This window comes from Monopterus albus, unplaced genomic scaffold (genome assembly GCF_001952655.1).
Source record: "Monopterus albus unplaced genomic scaffold, M_albus_1.0 scaffold345.1, whole genome shotgun sequence".
NCBI lineage: Eukaryota > Metazoa > Chordata > Actinopteri > Synbranchiformes > Synbranchidae > Monopterus > Monopterus albus.
In genome coordinates this window covers 374,739-390,449 of record NW_018128225.1, presented here as the reverse complement: position 1 = coordinate 390,449, position 15,711 = coordinate 374,739, and the positions used below count along the sequence as shown (strand labels likewise).

The 15,711-nt window shown below is 42.8% G+C and overlaps 1 protein-coding gene across 1 annotated transcript in view; it reads right to left on the bottom strand.

Moving 5' to 3' along the window:
* Positions 1 to 597: 597 nt before the first annotated feature.
* The window catches only part of LOC109974728 (nucleoprotein TPR-like), a 49,172-nt gene continuing 34,058 nt past the window's right edge, over positions 598 to 15,711 (bottom strand). Inside the window, exons 39-54 of the mRNA XM_020625079.1 lie at positions 13,056 to 13,126; positions 12,630 to 12,829; positions 12,283 to 12,477; positions 11,937 to 12,043; positions 9,195 to 9,269; positions 7,093 to 7,302; positions 6,806 to 7,007; positions 6,520 to 6,722; positions 5,938 to 6,012; positions 5,685 to 5,776; positions 3,997 to 4,109; positions 3,818 to 3,916; positions 3,592 to 3,733; positions 3,133 to 3,230; positions 1,236 to 1,352; positions 598 to 1,024 (exon numbers count right to left, since the gene is read on the bottom strand). Coding sequence (XP_020480735.1) covers positions 969 to 1,024; positions 1,236 to 1,352; positions 3,133 to 3,230; positions 3,592 to 3,733; positions 3,818 to 3,916; positions 3,997 to 4,109; positions 5,685 to 5,776; positions 5,938 to 6,012; positions 6,520 to 6,722; positions 6,806 to 7,007; positions 7,093 to 7,302; positions 9,195 to 9,269; positions 11,937 to 12,043; positions 12,283 to 12,477; positions 12,630 to 12,829; positions 13,056 to 13,126 — 2,055 coding nt within the window. The 3' untranslated portion in view covers positions 598 to 968. The remainder of the gene's footprint in view (positions 1,025 to 1,235; positions 1,353 to 3,132; positions 3,231 to 3,591; positions 3,734 to 3,817; positions 3,917 to 3,996; positions 4,110 to 5,684; positions 5,777 to 5,937; positions 6,013 to 6,519; positions 6,723 to 6,805; positions 7,008 to 7,092; positions 7,303 to 9,194; positions 9,270 to 11,936; positions 12,044 to 12,282; positions 12,478 to 12,629; positions 12,830 to 13,055; positions 13,127 to 15,711) is intronic.

The following is a 15,711-nucleotide window of genomic DNA, read 5'->3' as shown; positions in this document are numbered from 1 at the left end:
GAGTAACGATCTACTAATTATGTGCACCTGGTGTGATATACCTGTGGGTGATTTGAGCAATTTTAAGAGGGCATCCATGGGAGGGTGTGCTATCTTTTTCCTCAGTTTGGCATTTTTGTAGAATTACATTTGTGTGCTGGTTATGTGTAGGACTCTTTGTTGATGTGGACCTTTGCAGTGACTCTCCCATGAATGGGCTGACAGCTCTCAGCAATGGAACCATCCTGATATTCAAAGGTCAGTATCACTATGTTCACTATACTGTACATACTACACATTCTTTAGGTTAGGTTTTGTGTGTTTGCGCATGTACATGCAGGTGGTATCAATTTTTTCTGTAGTTCATTCGATACATACTGTTAATGTGGCAAGCTGCATTTACTGTAGATGGATAAATGTAATGTAATATGTGCATGTGTCAGAATGTGTGTGTACTGGTGCAACAATGAATTGAGTGTGTGTGAAAAGTGTCTACATATTGTTTGCATATGTACAAAATTTTGTATGATGTGGGTTCATGTGAGTTCTGTATCAATCAAATTACAAGAAAATAAAACTGAGAAAAGCAGCAACATTAAAATCTTAACTCAAATGTTATGTTTTCTTGAGTGACTTTAATAAACAATCCTTTATCAAAACTTTCATTATGTAACAATATGGAAGCGAGTGAAAATTAGATGTCTTTGAAACAGTATCACTGCTTCTCATTAAACAACTTTATTATTGAGGCATGTGCAGTAACAGCCCAATAAGCAGAACAAAATGAAGAAACTAAGAAAATGACAAAACAATTAAAAACTCACTGCCTTACACAATGTGACAGAGTCGTGGCATTACTGACCAACTGGACACAAGATTTACTGACATACTGAACGTCTCAAAATTCAACAAAAAATAGTCTAGGAATTAAACATTATTTCCTCTTTTCCTTGAGTGAAAGGACAGAGTTGCTACTGCTGACATCATCATTAGGTATTGCTCCCTCTGCCCATGGCTCCTCCCCTTCCTCCTCTAAAGAAAGTTCCTGAAAACAGTAAGAAGAAAGCAGTTTCTAACTGACTGATCCCATGTCATCACTAATCAGGATTATTCCTGCATCTTTATCTTTCTGCTTACTGTACTTGAATAAACAGCTTCATCACACCAGCGGCTCGAGTCTATTCTGTAAGTGTGCGTATCAGATTATCAAGTGGAAGTTAGAAGACCAGCCCTGCAGGGGTGGTGGAGTTTCTTACCTCTGCGGCTGAGCAGCGTCCTGGCTTCCCCCCTCCCCCCTCTGGCTCCTCTGCCCGAGAGGTTGCTGGTCAGATGTGGACTGCTCATTGCGAGCCGCTGAGTGATGCTGCTGGTGTCTAAGAACAAAAGCAGAGATGAAACTTTCAGTGAGGGGACACATGCAGGACATGTGATGGCTGCACAGCAGAAAGGTGTTGAAACTTCTTGTGACATCCTCAGATGGAAAGACTGCTCTAGTCGTGATCAAACTCCAGCTGTCCAGATAGGTACACCTCTCACTTCAACATGCTGTGGGTTCAGTGTTTTTACCTATGGATGGAATAAGTGTTCAATATATAGAATCTGATGTAATTATCCTTAATTGTGAAAACATCACATTAAACATTGCAGTAGGCTGTCATCTGTCCCTATAATTAAGCTAGGGGCTGAACTGTGGAAAGACAAACCAAATTAATTACACAATATTGTCAGAAAAATCCTTTCACAGCTGAAGGGCTTGAAGTAAATGTGTGGGATGTCAGTGGCTGCTGTAAAGAGTCAGGGTTACAACCAAAGCAAAGCAACTTCTTAGGTGAGAGTCTGGAGAGAGGAAGGATTTTATGGCCAGCTGTTGATCTTCTCTGCAGATGTACAAACAGGTGTCGTGAACCATCTGTGTTCATAGTTGTCAGGAATGACCTTGGTTTTCTGATCACTGCATCTAAATCAGCTATTTGCTGCTTTTTGTGTTGTATAGATTTCTGTGCTATATCCACATTTTGAACTATTGGTCAAATATTCTGTATTATGTTCAGAGGTATCATAGGTTAAATGATTGTAAAACTAACCAGCAGATTAACTCGTAATGAAAATAATCATTATTTGCAGTTCATTGCTATGGAAGCGCACTGCATTCACAAACGAACAATAATTGGACATCTGATCTATGTATGACTTACCATCTTCTAGTTACAAGGTTTAGATCTGAGAATTCTGTAAAAAGTGTAATTGATGGTGCAGGAACTGGAACACTTCTGAACCTGCCTGAGAACAGAGCATGTGAGAGGAGCAGAGCGTGAGGGAGTGGGCGGCTTTTCAACAGAGCACAGAGTGGCTTTTGTAAAAAGGAGGGAGTGTCGCCCTATGTCTCACTCCAATTTTGCTCCGGAACTTCTCATACCATGAGCCTAAAGCATAATTAAGCCCGGCCGAGAATGCATCCGTGTCTTGCACAGTCATCCAACACCTTTCAGCCAAAAATCGGCTGTTGTGAGCTCAATAACGGAGTTGCTAAAGTACTTTCAGGAAACTGAAAGGTCATACAAGTGTACTGTATATTTTTATTTAATTAGGCCCATTGATTTGTTACATTACTTACTTTACATATGACTTTGTGTTATATTCCTTGTTACACAGGCCTAAGTGTAATTTGAAATAAATCATTTCTATTTGGAAAAAAGTCTACGTAAGCTGAAAGTGAAATACATGCCGATTACGTCCCCTTCTTTGGAGTAAGTGGGTGCGATCTCAGTGGAACGGGATGCAATCTGAGTTGAGCGCTGAGCGCTGAGCGATAATGAGTGGATCAACCTAGTGCAGCTTTGAGTGGGGGAGTGGAGCGGGCAAACATCTTTGTGAGTCATCATATGCCCTGCCTGAGAATCATCAGGTTTTAGAGATTTCCTCAGTATTTCAGTAATTTAGAGACTGTTGTCCACACATCCAGTGATAAACAGTAAAATGACCTGGTTAGAACTAATTCAGCGCACTTAATATTCCAGAACATGAACAAATAAAGGCTCAAACAGTGGCCCCAAGTTGCAGCGCACCCAGTCACTCTGTCCATGGCAACATTACTCTTCCTGTTCCTTGTGAAAGCTTAAATCTGTTAACACATGAATAATGGCTCATCATTACCCGGGTCCTGGCTGGTAGAGGGCAGTGATGCATCTTCACTCTGCTGTCCTGTTGACTCCAGCTCTGCCTGGCTCTCCAGAGAAGATTCCATACCAGGCCTGAAGGAAAACACACAGGCAAGGTTAGAGGCAGCTCCATCCTAAAAATGTTAGTGCAGCTGTCTGGATACTTCTGAATAGAGTTCAGTGGTACAACATGCTTTACCACAAACCCACCTGACCATTAGGAAAAGTAATTTTCAACCTCCCAGTCATTGCACTCAACCTCTTCATCACATCTTTGCTTTTCGAATAGTATTCTTATTTTACAGTATGACAGTGTCCTTCAGGACAAGGTTCTAACTGTTTTCTAGGACTTAAAAACAGGAAGGGGTCTGACTGCTTTCTGAAGCCACTGTACATCCTCTGGTGTCAGTCCCACTGATTTAGTAAAGGGCCGCTAAGGTCATAAGTTGCTCACCCTTCTCCTTCCTGCTCCATGAAGACCTCATCTCCATCGTCTGCAGCAGCAGCCATGCTGGTGGAGGCAGTTACCATGGGAACAGACTGGGAGGCCATGTTGTCACTGCTGTCTGAGGGCAGAGACTCAGTGAAGACTGTCACTGATAGAGACCAGGAGTAAGGATGTAGCATTTATATCTAACTCCAATGCTGCAGAACAATGCTGTTGCATGTGTGTTTCTTACCTGGTGCGGCCACTTGTAAAGGTGTGGTGGGGACACTCCTTCCTCCTCCGTCTTCATCATTAGCAGCCAGGAACAGAGGAGACTCGTATATCCCCAGACCTACAACACAGAATTGCATGTTACAATCAATAAACTCCTACACAAAACTGTGCGAGACTAGCTCAGACTGGGTGTGGTACCTCCTTGAGAGGCCAGCTGTCCCAGGTCCGAGTGTGAGGCTGATGACTGAGGCAGCAGGTCCTCTGGAGGTCCAAACCTGAACCTGGTGGACAGACTTGCCACCTGGGGAGAGCTGAGGGGATACACATGAGAGGTAACATGAGAACCTGATGAACAGGATTAATCTGAACACCGCTCACAGTCGAGTTTGCCTTATTAAAGCTGTTTTATAAGGGCTGTGCCATCCACTGCAGTGAGGCTGAACTCTGTGCACACAGTGTACACATACCGTCAGGTGCATAAGTATTTGGACAAAGAAACAATTTTGCTTCTGTACACCACCACAATGGATTTAAAACAACAAAGTCAATACATTTTAGAAGTGTAGACTTTCATCTTTAATTCAAGGGAATTAAAAATATTGCATTAACCATGTATGAAGCCATTTTATATATAGTCCCCCAGTTTCAGAGGCTCAAAAGGGGACACAACAACATTTAAAAAAATATATACTGTATATAATTATTATTTTTAATACTTGGATGTGAATTCTTTGCATTCAGTGGCTGCCTGAAGTCTGGAACCCACTGACATTGCTGAATGCTGAACTACCTCCTCCAAGATGCTCTGCCGGGCCTTTACTGGTGCGGCCTTCATTTGCTGCTCGTTTGTAGGTCTTTCTGCATCAGTTGTATCTTCAGGAAGCACAAAGCACTATCAGTTGGGTTGAGGTCAGGTGACTGACTCAGCCACTGAAGAATATTCAATTTCTTTGCTTTGAGAAGCTCTTGGGTTACTGTCGCTGTATATTTTGGGTCATTATCCATCGGTACTGTGAAGCACCACTCTGTCAGTTATGCAGCATTTGGCTGAATCTGGGTATCTAGTATCGATCTATGTACTTCCAAATTCATGCTGCTACTTCAATAAGCTTTCACATCATCAGTAAAGACCAGTCATTCGGTGCCCATGCCACAAACCTACCTCCACTATGTGTGACAGATGATGGTGCACACATTGGATCACGACACAACACATTGGTGTTGCTGAGCTCAGCAGTCCATTTCTTCTTGTAGAGAATGTACCACATTGTTGATTCAGCCATTCCTGAAGTTTCTGCTCTCTGAGAGGTTTGTTTTGTTTTTGAAGCCTTATGATGGCCTCCTTGACTTGGCAGCAACACCTCTTTGGACCACTAATGGACAGCCGTCAAATGCAAATTCAACACTTGGAATCAACTCCAGACCTTTTAGCTGTCATGAAATAATGAGGGAACATGCCACACATGGCCATGAAACTGCTTGTCAGTCGTCCACTTACTTTTGAGCCTCTGAAAATGGGGGACTATGTATAAAAATGGCTGTAATCCCCAAATGGTTAATGCAATAGGTTTGTAAATTCCCTTTGAATTAAAGCTGAGTCTACACGTTAGTAATATCTTGACCAATTCATTCCAGGTGGTGGACAGAGCTGCACAAAATTACATTCTTGTCCAAATATTTATGCACCTGACTGGATTTTAACAAAAAAAGCTTGCAACAGAAATCCTCAGGTGTTCATATCTTGGGCTCATGTAGGTATATGAGTAAATTAAGCATCTGAAGATATTAAAATCATGTATGCAGCACTAACACTCCTTTTTTAATTAAAGCAGCTGCCTTCCTCTTAAGTTTTTTTTTTTTTTTTAACTTTTTAAAATCAATCTTACTGTATAGCCTCTGCGAAGCCATCAGTGCGGTGTGGGACAACCAGGGTGGGAGTACTGGGAACCATCCTGTCGTCATCGTCAAAGAAATATTGCTATAACACATAAGACACACTGTCTCAGCTTAAACATTCATCTTGCATGTTTCATACAACATATACAACTGACCGTGTTTAGGTCAGAAATGCAATACACACAACATATTAACACCATAAAACAAATGTAATCCAATTACAAGACACACTTAATCCCTTACCGTACTGCCTATTCCAGGGGTGAGCTGGAGTCCACGTCCTACTGATGGTCTGCGCAGCTGAGAGGACTGTCTCTGCTTCATAAACAAAGCTCATCACCATCAGAGTACTTAAGCATTCATCCAACAAGTCATTTTGGGGAGAGTGAATGTTCTTCTGTTTCTGTGTGTTAGCCCTGTGATGGACTGGCGACCTGTCCAGGCTTTATCCATGGATGAAGGTATTATGCATATACACTGATCCGCCATAACATTATGACCACCTGCCTAATACTATGTACACAGAACTCAAAGCAGCAGTTGGTTGGCCCTCATGTCACTGCAGCTCACTGTGCATCTTCTATGAATTCACTTTCCACAGTTCTACTGTCAGGAAAAGCACGAATGCAGACAATTCAGTGAAAAATGTATGTAAAAGGAGTGAAAACTGTGGTCGTGACAAGTTAAAAAACAATTGTGCAGATCAGTTCAACAGCCTCCTCACTCTAGGTGTGACATCATCACTACAGCCGCTGACTATTTTGTCTGGTAAAAACAAAGAAATGTTTTGTTTACTTGGATCAAACTGCGAGTGTGTGCGCATACTTGTGAGTGTGGGGGTCCCAGCTCTGGAGCAGGAGGTTGTATATAGAGCCGTGGTGGGAGGGAGTGTGTGGGCCTACGAGGGTGTGGCAGGCGATGTGTGTGGGAGGATGAGGTGGAGAGTGCAGAAGAAGAGGAGGTTGGGAGGAGGTGTAAAGGGTCTCTACCAAGGTCAGATGCTGATGTGGCACTGCTACTACCTTCACCTGGAAGAAATGAGTGACTCACATAAGCTTATTTCAAAATGAGGAACTACTACATCAACCCACATGTTCTCGGTGGTGCTTACTGCTGTGTGACAGCTCGGACACACGCTGGGAGTCTGAAGATGCTCCACACATATTCTCCTCACTGCTGGTGGCTGCTGATGGCTCCTCCTCCTCTCCCACCTCCTGAGCCTCCCTGCTCCCCTCATTATTCTCCTCTCCTCCCTTCATTCCACTGTCACCAGCATCATCCTCATCTTCGTCGTCCTCTTCTTCCTCTTTATACTGAGGCAGATACCGAAATGGAGGTTATTTACTCCAAAAGGTCAAAGCTGAAAACATTTTGACAAGTTAATAAACAAAGATGCACCTCCTCCTCATCTTCATCTTCATTCTCCTGCTTCTCCTCCTCCTCTTTGCTCTCACGACTCTCGCTGTCTGTGTCGATCACAATGACGTCCCGGATTATGGCAGACTGCTGAGAGGGTGTCAGATCGGAGGGGACAGACTGGGAGCCGCTTTCTTCCTCCATGTCCTCGTCGTCTTCAGTTAAGATAGGGAACCGCTCCTCTGGAATCTCCTGTATCCCAAATAGAAACCCAGTATTATGCTTTTTAAATCAATGTTAAAAGAAAATCACCCTCATAAATATACAGCTTCAAACAAATAAAGCATTTCATCTTCAAGTGGAGAGGATCTGTAGCTATTAACTTACCATACATGATGTCATTAGTGTTGTCAACAACAACACTGACACACAAGCACCCCGTCATGCCCACTGAGGTCCCTCTGAGCCCCAAAAGCAACAACAATATGACCACCATGTTGGAGACCTTCAACCCCTGCCATACATGTTCCCATCCAGGCTGTGCTGTCCCTGTGTGCCTATGGTTGTGCCACAGCTACTGTGATGAACTCGGTAATGGCGTGCGCCCCAAACAGTGCCCATCAGCATGGGCTATGCCCTGCCCCGTGCCATACGCAGGGCTTGAATTTTAGTGTGGGCCTGGGGGTATTGCGCATAATTTCACTGATTCCTGCAAATGTAGCTCTCACAATGTGAGGACATCGTCACACACATTTCTAGCAATGTTAAACAGTGGGTGCGCTCCAAAACCCAACCGGCATTGTGCTGTTTGTGCCGGGGGGGCTGGTCTCCATTCATTTGGACTACTCTACTTAACAAGCTGCATGCTAGGTGAATATAACAACACTCGGTGTGCTTTCTCCCCCTCTCTACAAAGCTACGTGTCCCCTCTGCTGTTGCGTCTCTCGCTAGCATATATAGTCAGGTTTTAATAATATGCACATGACAACAACAAGCATACAGACATAGACTGCTAGTTAACACAAGTCTACATCAAATGAAGTGGACCCCGCTCATAAAAAAGACTAAGCCCAAAAGACTAGCACAGCTGGCAGCGCCAGTGATGTCAACGTTACTCCTCAGGGTCCTCAGACAGGGGAAGGACATTACAAAGATGTTTCAGGCTAAATGGCTGAGAATATATTCAGGGTTTCAACTTAATGTTTACATGAGCTGTTTGATTTGTAAAATGTACAGTGCTGTGCTTGTCATGAAGTGTAAGTGGTGGGGGTCAAACTCCACAGTCTTTATTCTGTTAAAAAAGTTGAACATGAAACTAATGTAAAGGTTGAGCAGCCTCAGTTGGTGAAATCAATCTGTAGTATTTCTAGTGCAAAACTGCCTCTTTGTTTTACTGGAGGTTCATTTAAATGATGTGCTGCATCACAAGAGTGGCCATCGATCTCTGAAGAAACAAAGAGTCAACTGCTCTTTGTTCTAGCGCTGCACATAATGATGCAAGTGGTGTGAATATGGCAGAGATCACACACACACACATGCTCATGGGTGTGTTTTTAATAGTTTTTGGACGACAATGGACACAAATGAATAAGTTAAACCAGTTTCTGCATTCACAGACAGTGAGTAAACCAAATTCACTGTTGGTTTTAGTCTCTGATTTGTGGGAAAAAAGAATTAAATAAAAAATGTTCAATACCCTACAACCAGAAAAAAAAAGTTTGATTACACTGGCATAAAAACACCACATTCGGCAGTTATCTATAAACTGGACTGTAGATTGATATCTACGGTCCACAGCAGCTTTATACTGTATGAAAAACTTCTCATTCTCCAGTTCATTCATTCCCTGCAGCACATGAAGGCAGCAGGACTCATGCTGAATAATCTCCAGCCACTGGTTTGAAAGATGCCATTACACCCAAGTGTCTACTGTGTTTACCGTCAATGAATGATGTGCAAATGACACTGGATTACTGCAAATATTTGAATGAGAAACAGTTCATATGCAGGACTGTATTTGTTGTACTGTACATACTGTAGGCTTGTATTTTGCCACACATAAGTACAGACACCAATTACAGTATATGAAGATATAGTGTAATCTTTAACCTCATACAACATTGTTGTTTTCATCACTGACTGACCTGACTGTCCTCTGACGAAACCTGTCGAGCTCCCTCATCCCTCAGCTGTCCTTCAATCTCCTCATCATCTCCCATCTGAAACATACCAAGTTATACAATTGTAAATACACAGTTACAAATTAATTCAATAAATTGCACAAACAACAGTGATGGGTGCTAAAAAACAAACAGAGGATAACAAAAACCACAAACCTAAAAAAAGAAAAAACCCTGCTGCTGCAACAACAACTTCAATATCAATTCTGGACAAAAACAAACTGGACAGGATTAGTGACACCCTCGACATAATATTTGGTAGCACACTCTTTGGACAAAGTAACTGGTATCAGTCACTTCCTGTAACCATCAGTGAGGTTCTTCCAACTCTACTGGAATTTTGGACCACTCTTCTTTTGCCAACTGCTCCAGGTCTCTCAGATATGAAGGCCTCATTCTCCCAGCTGCCGTTCTGAGATCTCTCCACAGGTGCTCTATGGGATTTACATCTGGAGTCATTGCTGGCCACTTCAGAACTCTCCAGCTCATTGTCTGAAACCAGTTCTGGTGCTTTATGAAGTCTGCTTCGGGTCATTGTCCTGATCTAAGACCCATGTCCTCTGACAGAGACCCAACTTTTGACACAGAATTCACAGGTAATCTTCAGATTTCATAATGTCACACACACAGTCAAGACATCCAGTGGCTGAAGCAGCAAAGCAACCCCAAAACATCAGTGAACCTCCATCATGTTTGACCATAGGGACCATGTTCTTTTCTCTGAAGGCCTCATTTCATTTTCTGAAAACAGTAAAATGATGTGCTCGACCAAAAGCTCTACTTTAGTCTCATCTGTCCACAGGACATTCTCCCAGAAGGACTGTGGCTGCATCAGCTATGTTTTGGCAAACTCCAATCTGGTTTTTTTATGTCTCTGTGTCAGCAGTGGGGTCCCCTGGGTCTCCTACCAGTGTACCTTGTAATTCAAATGGTGACATAGTGTGAGCTGACACTGTTGCACCCTGTGCCTGCACGTCAGCTTCGATTTGTTTGGAAGTTGGTTGAGTTTCTTTATCCACCATTGCAATCTGTCATCTATTTTTCTCTTTTCGTCCACGTCCAGGGAGGTTAGCTACAGCTCCATGGGCTGTAAACCTCTTGACAATGCTCTACATAGTAGACACAGGAACAACCAGATCTCTGGAGATGGACTTGGAGCCTTGAGACTGTCCAGGCTTTTCCACTATGGTGGTTCTCAAACCCTCAGACAATTCTTTGCTCTTCTTTCTTTACTCTGTGCTCAGTGTGGTCCACACAACACAAAGGTTGAGTCAACAAGTGTGATTCCTATGTTGCCAGCACCTGTTGGTTGCTACAGGTGAGTTTCATTACAAATTAAAGGAGCATCATGTTTGAAATACAACAATTTTTAATGATTTTGAAAAGGTGCCAATAATTCTGTCCAGTCCATGTTTGGAGTTCTGTGTGGAATGGATCAGATTTGGCTTTTTTCTCTGCTTTTTTTGTTGTTCCAATACAAACAAAAGAAATAAACATGAGAAAACCAAAGACTTCGCGATTGCAACAGTTTTCTGGGAGAAGTGGTCTGTTATCTGACAGAAATACAGGGGAACCAATATTTTCGTCTGTGAATGTATACATGGATATGCTATGTGCAAAAACATTTGTGTTACACTACTGTTTTACTGGGAACTGTTGACTAGAGCTTTTAGAAGCTAATGTTAAGATTTATGCTGGATGCAAGGGGTTAACACACATACCTGTTGCACTTTAATTATATTGGCCAACCTTTTGCTGACTTGGTGACAAAAGAAAGTGTGCTACACAAATATATAACTGCAGTTTATCCATGTAACCTTACTTGGATTCATTACTGAAGAGGAGACTTCTGCAGTGCAATGGCTGTGTTTAAGTTCCTTAACTGGTTATAATACAAAGCAGTGAGTGGTGAGCAGAAGATCTGCAGTGGAGATGGCTTTGCTAGATGAACTGGTGAAAGAGAGGAAATTATGGAAACTTCCATCAACTTCCTAACTGTTGTCTTCAGCATTAACAACCTCCAGTAGCATCAGAAACACAAGCAGTTGGAAACACAAGCAGTTTAGAACGTGCTTAATTTTTATATTTGGAGTCTACTTTTGAAGAGGGAGCTGTTGGAATCATGCAAATCTCCCACTGTATTTGTTGTGAACTTATGAACCACTGTTTTTCTACAGTGATCAGTTAAAGCTCCCAGGTTCTGTCAGCTATCTGGGCTCACTGTGGGCATACTGGGAAAATGTGAATAGAGTGATTCTATATGCAGTTTTCCTCTAGTACAGTACTCATGGGGCCTACTTTGTAAAATGAATTACTAATATTACTTAGCCTGGTAAAGGCAGTCTGACCGCTCAGCTCCCCCAAAGTTCTGCCGCTGACAGCAGAGCTGGCGCCATAGCAGAGGGCCATGCTGATTTATTGCACATATACTAGAGTAGTGCTCATGCACAGCTAATGTCTCACAACTGCTGTGAATTTGGGGTAATTATTCACCTCATGTTTTTCATACCTGAAAGTTTAAAGACATAGAAGTTTAAATAACCTAAAGCCTAAAATGTAATTAACTAATATGCTTTAACAAAACATTTAAAAAGAACTCCACGTTAGTGTGCTATTATCCAGAAAAAAAAAAAAAAAGCCTAAATCTTATTCATTCAAAAACTTTACCCGAATAACAGGCTTGTTTATTTTCAGTGTGCACTGTACCTGCCGTGCTAATATTGTTTCTAGTCGCCGTTTCCTAGCGGTCGGTGGTGTGTCTGGTCTGCTCTCCTCTTCCTCCTCCTCGGTCTCTCTGCCACGCTTTAAACCTGCTTTAGTCACACCAAGTACACACACGATAACCCCAGGACATCAGATAATATAATTTAACTGTTTAATCTAGTCAGACAGAAGACAAAGTGACTCTTCGCCATCATAGCCTTCTGTGCTCACTGAGAGTGAATGTCATGTGTGGTCAATACACCACATTCCAATTTATCTTTTCATCATTTTAAATGTTTTTAACGCAGTAGGCATTGTACTGGTGGGTTTGAGATATGGCCCTGCTCACCTGCTCCAATCAGAGAGGAGGACGTAGATGGTCGCTCTGCCTCTATACTGGAGCCTGTATCCTGATTGGCTGCCTGCTGCTGGGTGGGCTGGACAAATGCTGTGGCCTGTGTGCTAGTTGGCTGAGTTATGGAGGTGGGTGCGTTCACCAGACTGGAGCTGGTAGAGTGCACGGAGGCTCCTGCACTCATCATCACTACAGGGAGAAAAATATATTACACTCTGATACATCTCACACACACACACACACTTCAGCGAAGCGACTAAAACTCACTTTCTCTAAAATAAATTTTAAATACTCTCATCTCCACTGCTAAGTTCTGCTTTCTTTTTCTCTCATGCTCTCACCCTCTTGACTGTCGGTTTGTGTGGTCGGCATGACAGTGGCGGTGGGTGTAGGGATGGGGACAGATGCCGGAGTAACCATTGGTCTGATGCTGGCACGGGGCGTGGCCTTGCTACCAGGGGAGGGGTTTGGCTTGCTGCTAGGAGATGGAGTACTTGGGGTGGGGCGGATGTTAGCGGTGGGAGGCTCAGAGACACTGGAACTGATGGAGAAACAAGGAAATTATTATTACAGTAATTTCTTTTCAGCTGACACTCTTCATGTGCATTAATTTTTTTGTGTTGTATTGTGTTCACTATTGTAAGCTTATGCTTATTGTTTGTGAGCTCATTGCTGTGTCTGAAGTTCTCTGAAAAGTGTACATGAATAAGCCTATTTAATATCATTCAGAACAGTTTCTGGAGTTTGCACATGTGTGTATTTGTTACCCTCCCCTGTCTTGGGCTGGACTCTTCAAAGATATCTGTCTCTGGTCTGCAGACTTGGGCTGCTCACCCATCTAAGCAGAGACAGATTTGTAATATTGCAGTCAGATGATGGAGAAATAAGGGAGAAGTGATTGTAACACAGAACTATTAGCATAACTCTATGACAGGTAATCTGATGGTCTAGATCAGGGCTCGGCAACCCGCGGTTCTTTGCAACAGTTTTCTGGGAGAAGTGGTCTGTTATCTGACAGAAATACAGGGGAACCAATATTTTCGTCTGTGAATGTATACATGGATATGCTATGTGCAAAAACATTTGTGTTACACTACTGTTTTACTGGGAACTGTTGACTAGAGCTTTTAGAAGCTAATGTTAAGATTTATGCTGGATGCAAGGGGTTAACACACATACCTGTTGCACTTTAATTATATTGGCCAACCTTTTGCTGACTTGGTGACAAAAGAAAGTGTGCTACACAAATATATAACTGCAGTTTATCCATGTAACCTTACTTGGATTCATTACTGAAGAGGAGACTTCTGCAGTGCAATGGCTGTGTTTAAGTTCCTTAACTGGTTATAATACAAAGCAGTGAGTGGTGAGCAGAAGATCTGCAGTGGAGATGGCTTTGCTAGATGAACTGGTGAAAGAGAGGAAATTATGGAAACTTCCATCAACTTCCTAACTGTTGTCTTCAGCATTAACAACCTCCAGTAGCATCAGAAACACAAGCAGTTGGAAACACAAGCAGTTTAGAACGTGCTTAATTTTTATATTTGGAGTCTACTTTTGAAGAGGGAGCTGTTGGAATCATGCAAATCTCCCACTGTATTTGTTGTGAACTTATGAACCACTGTTTTTCTACAGTGATCAGTTAAAGCTCCCAGGTTCTGTCAGCTATCTGGGCTCACTGTGGGCATACTGGGAAAATGTGAATAGAGTGATTCTATATGCAGTTTTCCTCTAGTACAGTACTCATGGGGCCTACTTTGTAAAATGAATTACTAATATTACTTAGCCTGGTAAAGGCAGTCTGACCGCTCAGCTCCCCCAAAGTTCTGCCGCTGACAGCAGAGCTGGCGCCATAGCAGAGGGCCATGCTGATTTATTGCACATATACTAGAGTAGTGCTCATGCACAGCTAATGTCTCACAACTGCTGTGAATTTGGGGTAATTATTCACCTCATGTTTTTCATACCTGAAAGTTTAAAGACATAGAAGTTTAAATAACCTAAAGCCTAAAATGTAATTAACTAATATGCTTTAACAAAACATTTAAAAAGAACTCCACGTTAGTGTGCTATTATCCAAAAAAAAAAAAAAAGCCTAAATCTTATTCATTCAAAAACTTTACCCGAATAACAGGCTTGTTTATTTTCAGTGTGCACTGTACCTGCCGTGCTAATATTGTTTCTAGTCGCCGTTTCCTAGAGGTCGGTGGTGTGTCTGGTCTGCTCTCCTCTTCCTCCTCCTCGGTCTCTCTGCCACGCTTTAAACCTGCTTTAGTCACACCAAGTACACACACGATAACCCCAGGACATCAGATAATATAATTTAACTGTTTAATCTAGTCAGAAAGAAGACAAAGTGACTCTTCGCCATCATAGCCTTCTGTGCTCACTGAGAGTGAATGTCATGTGTGGTCAATACACCACATTCCAATTTATCTTTTCATCATTTTAAATGTTTTTAACGCAGTAGGCATTGTACTGGTGGGTTTGAGATATGGCCCTGCTCACCTGCTCCAATCAGAGAGGAGGACGTAGATGGTCGCTCTGCCTCTATACTGGAGCCTGTATCCTGATTGGCTGCCTGCTGCTGGGTGGGCTGGACAAATGCTGTGGCCTGTGTGCTAGTTGGCTGAGTTATGGAGGTGGGTGCGTTCACCAGACTGGAGCTGGTAGAGTGCACGGAGGCTCCTGCACTCATCATCACTACAGGGAGAAAAATATATTACACTCGAAATAAGGGAGAAGTGATTGTAACACAGAACTATTAGCATAACTCTATGACAGGTAATCTGATGGTCTAGATCAGGGCTCGGCAACCCGCGGTTCTGGAGCCACATGTGGCTCTTCAGCCTCCTTGTTGTGGCTCCCTTCAGGGAGATGTGCTGAAACGCTTTGCTGCTTGTCTGGAACACGTTAAAACCTTCTTGGAAAGCAAAGGCCTCAGCTATCCTGAACTGGGAGACCTCGATTGGCTGGAAAAGTTTTATTTCATGGTGGATATGACAAGTCACTTATGCGCGCTGAATAAAAATCTCCAGGGAAAGGGAAGCGCGGCCCTGCAGTTGCTGGAGGATTTCTGGCGTTTGAGCGCAAGATGACAGCGTTTGCCAGAGATGTACAGAGAGGTACGCTGTCTCACTTCTCCTCCCTGAGACAGTTCAAAGAAGAGAACAATCACATAAATTGTGATTATTTACAAACTGCAATTATGGCAATGCAAGCTGCATTTGGAGAACGATTCAGCGAGTTCAGAAAGGAACAAAACACTCTGTCCTTCCCTGTCACACCGCTGGACATCGACCCATCCCTGCTGAAGATATCCACATTCACAGAGATAAGTCAGCCCGATCTTGAAATTGAACTGGCCAAGATAGCGGATAAAGACTTATGGGTATCCAAGTTCAAAAGCCTGACAGCGGATCT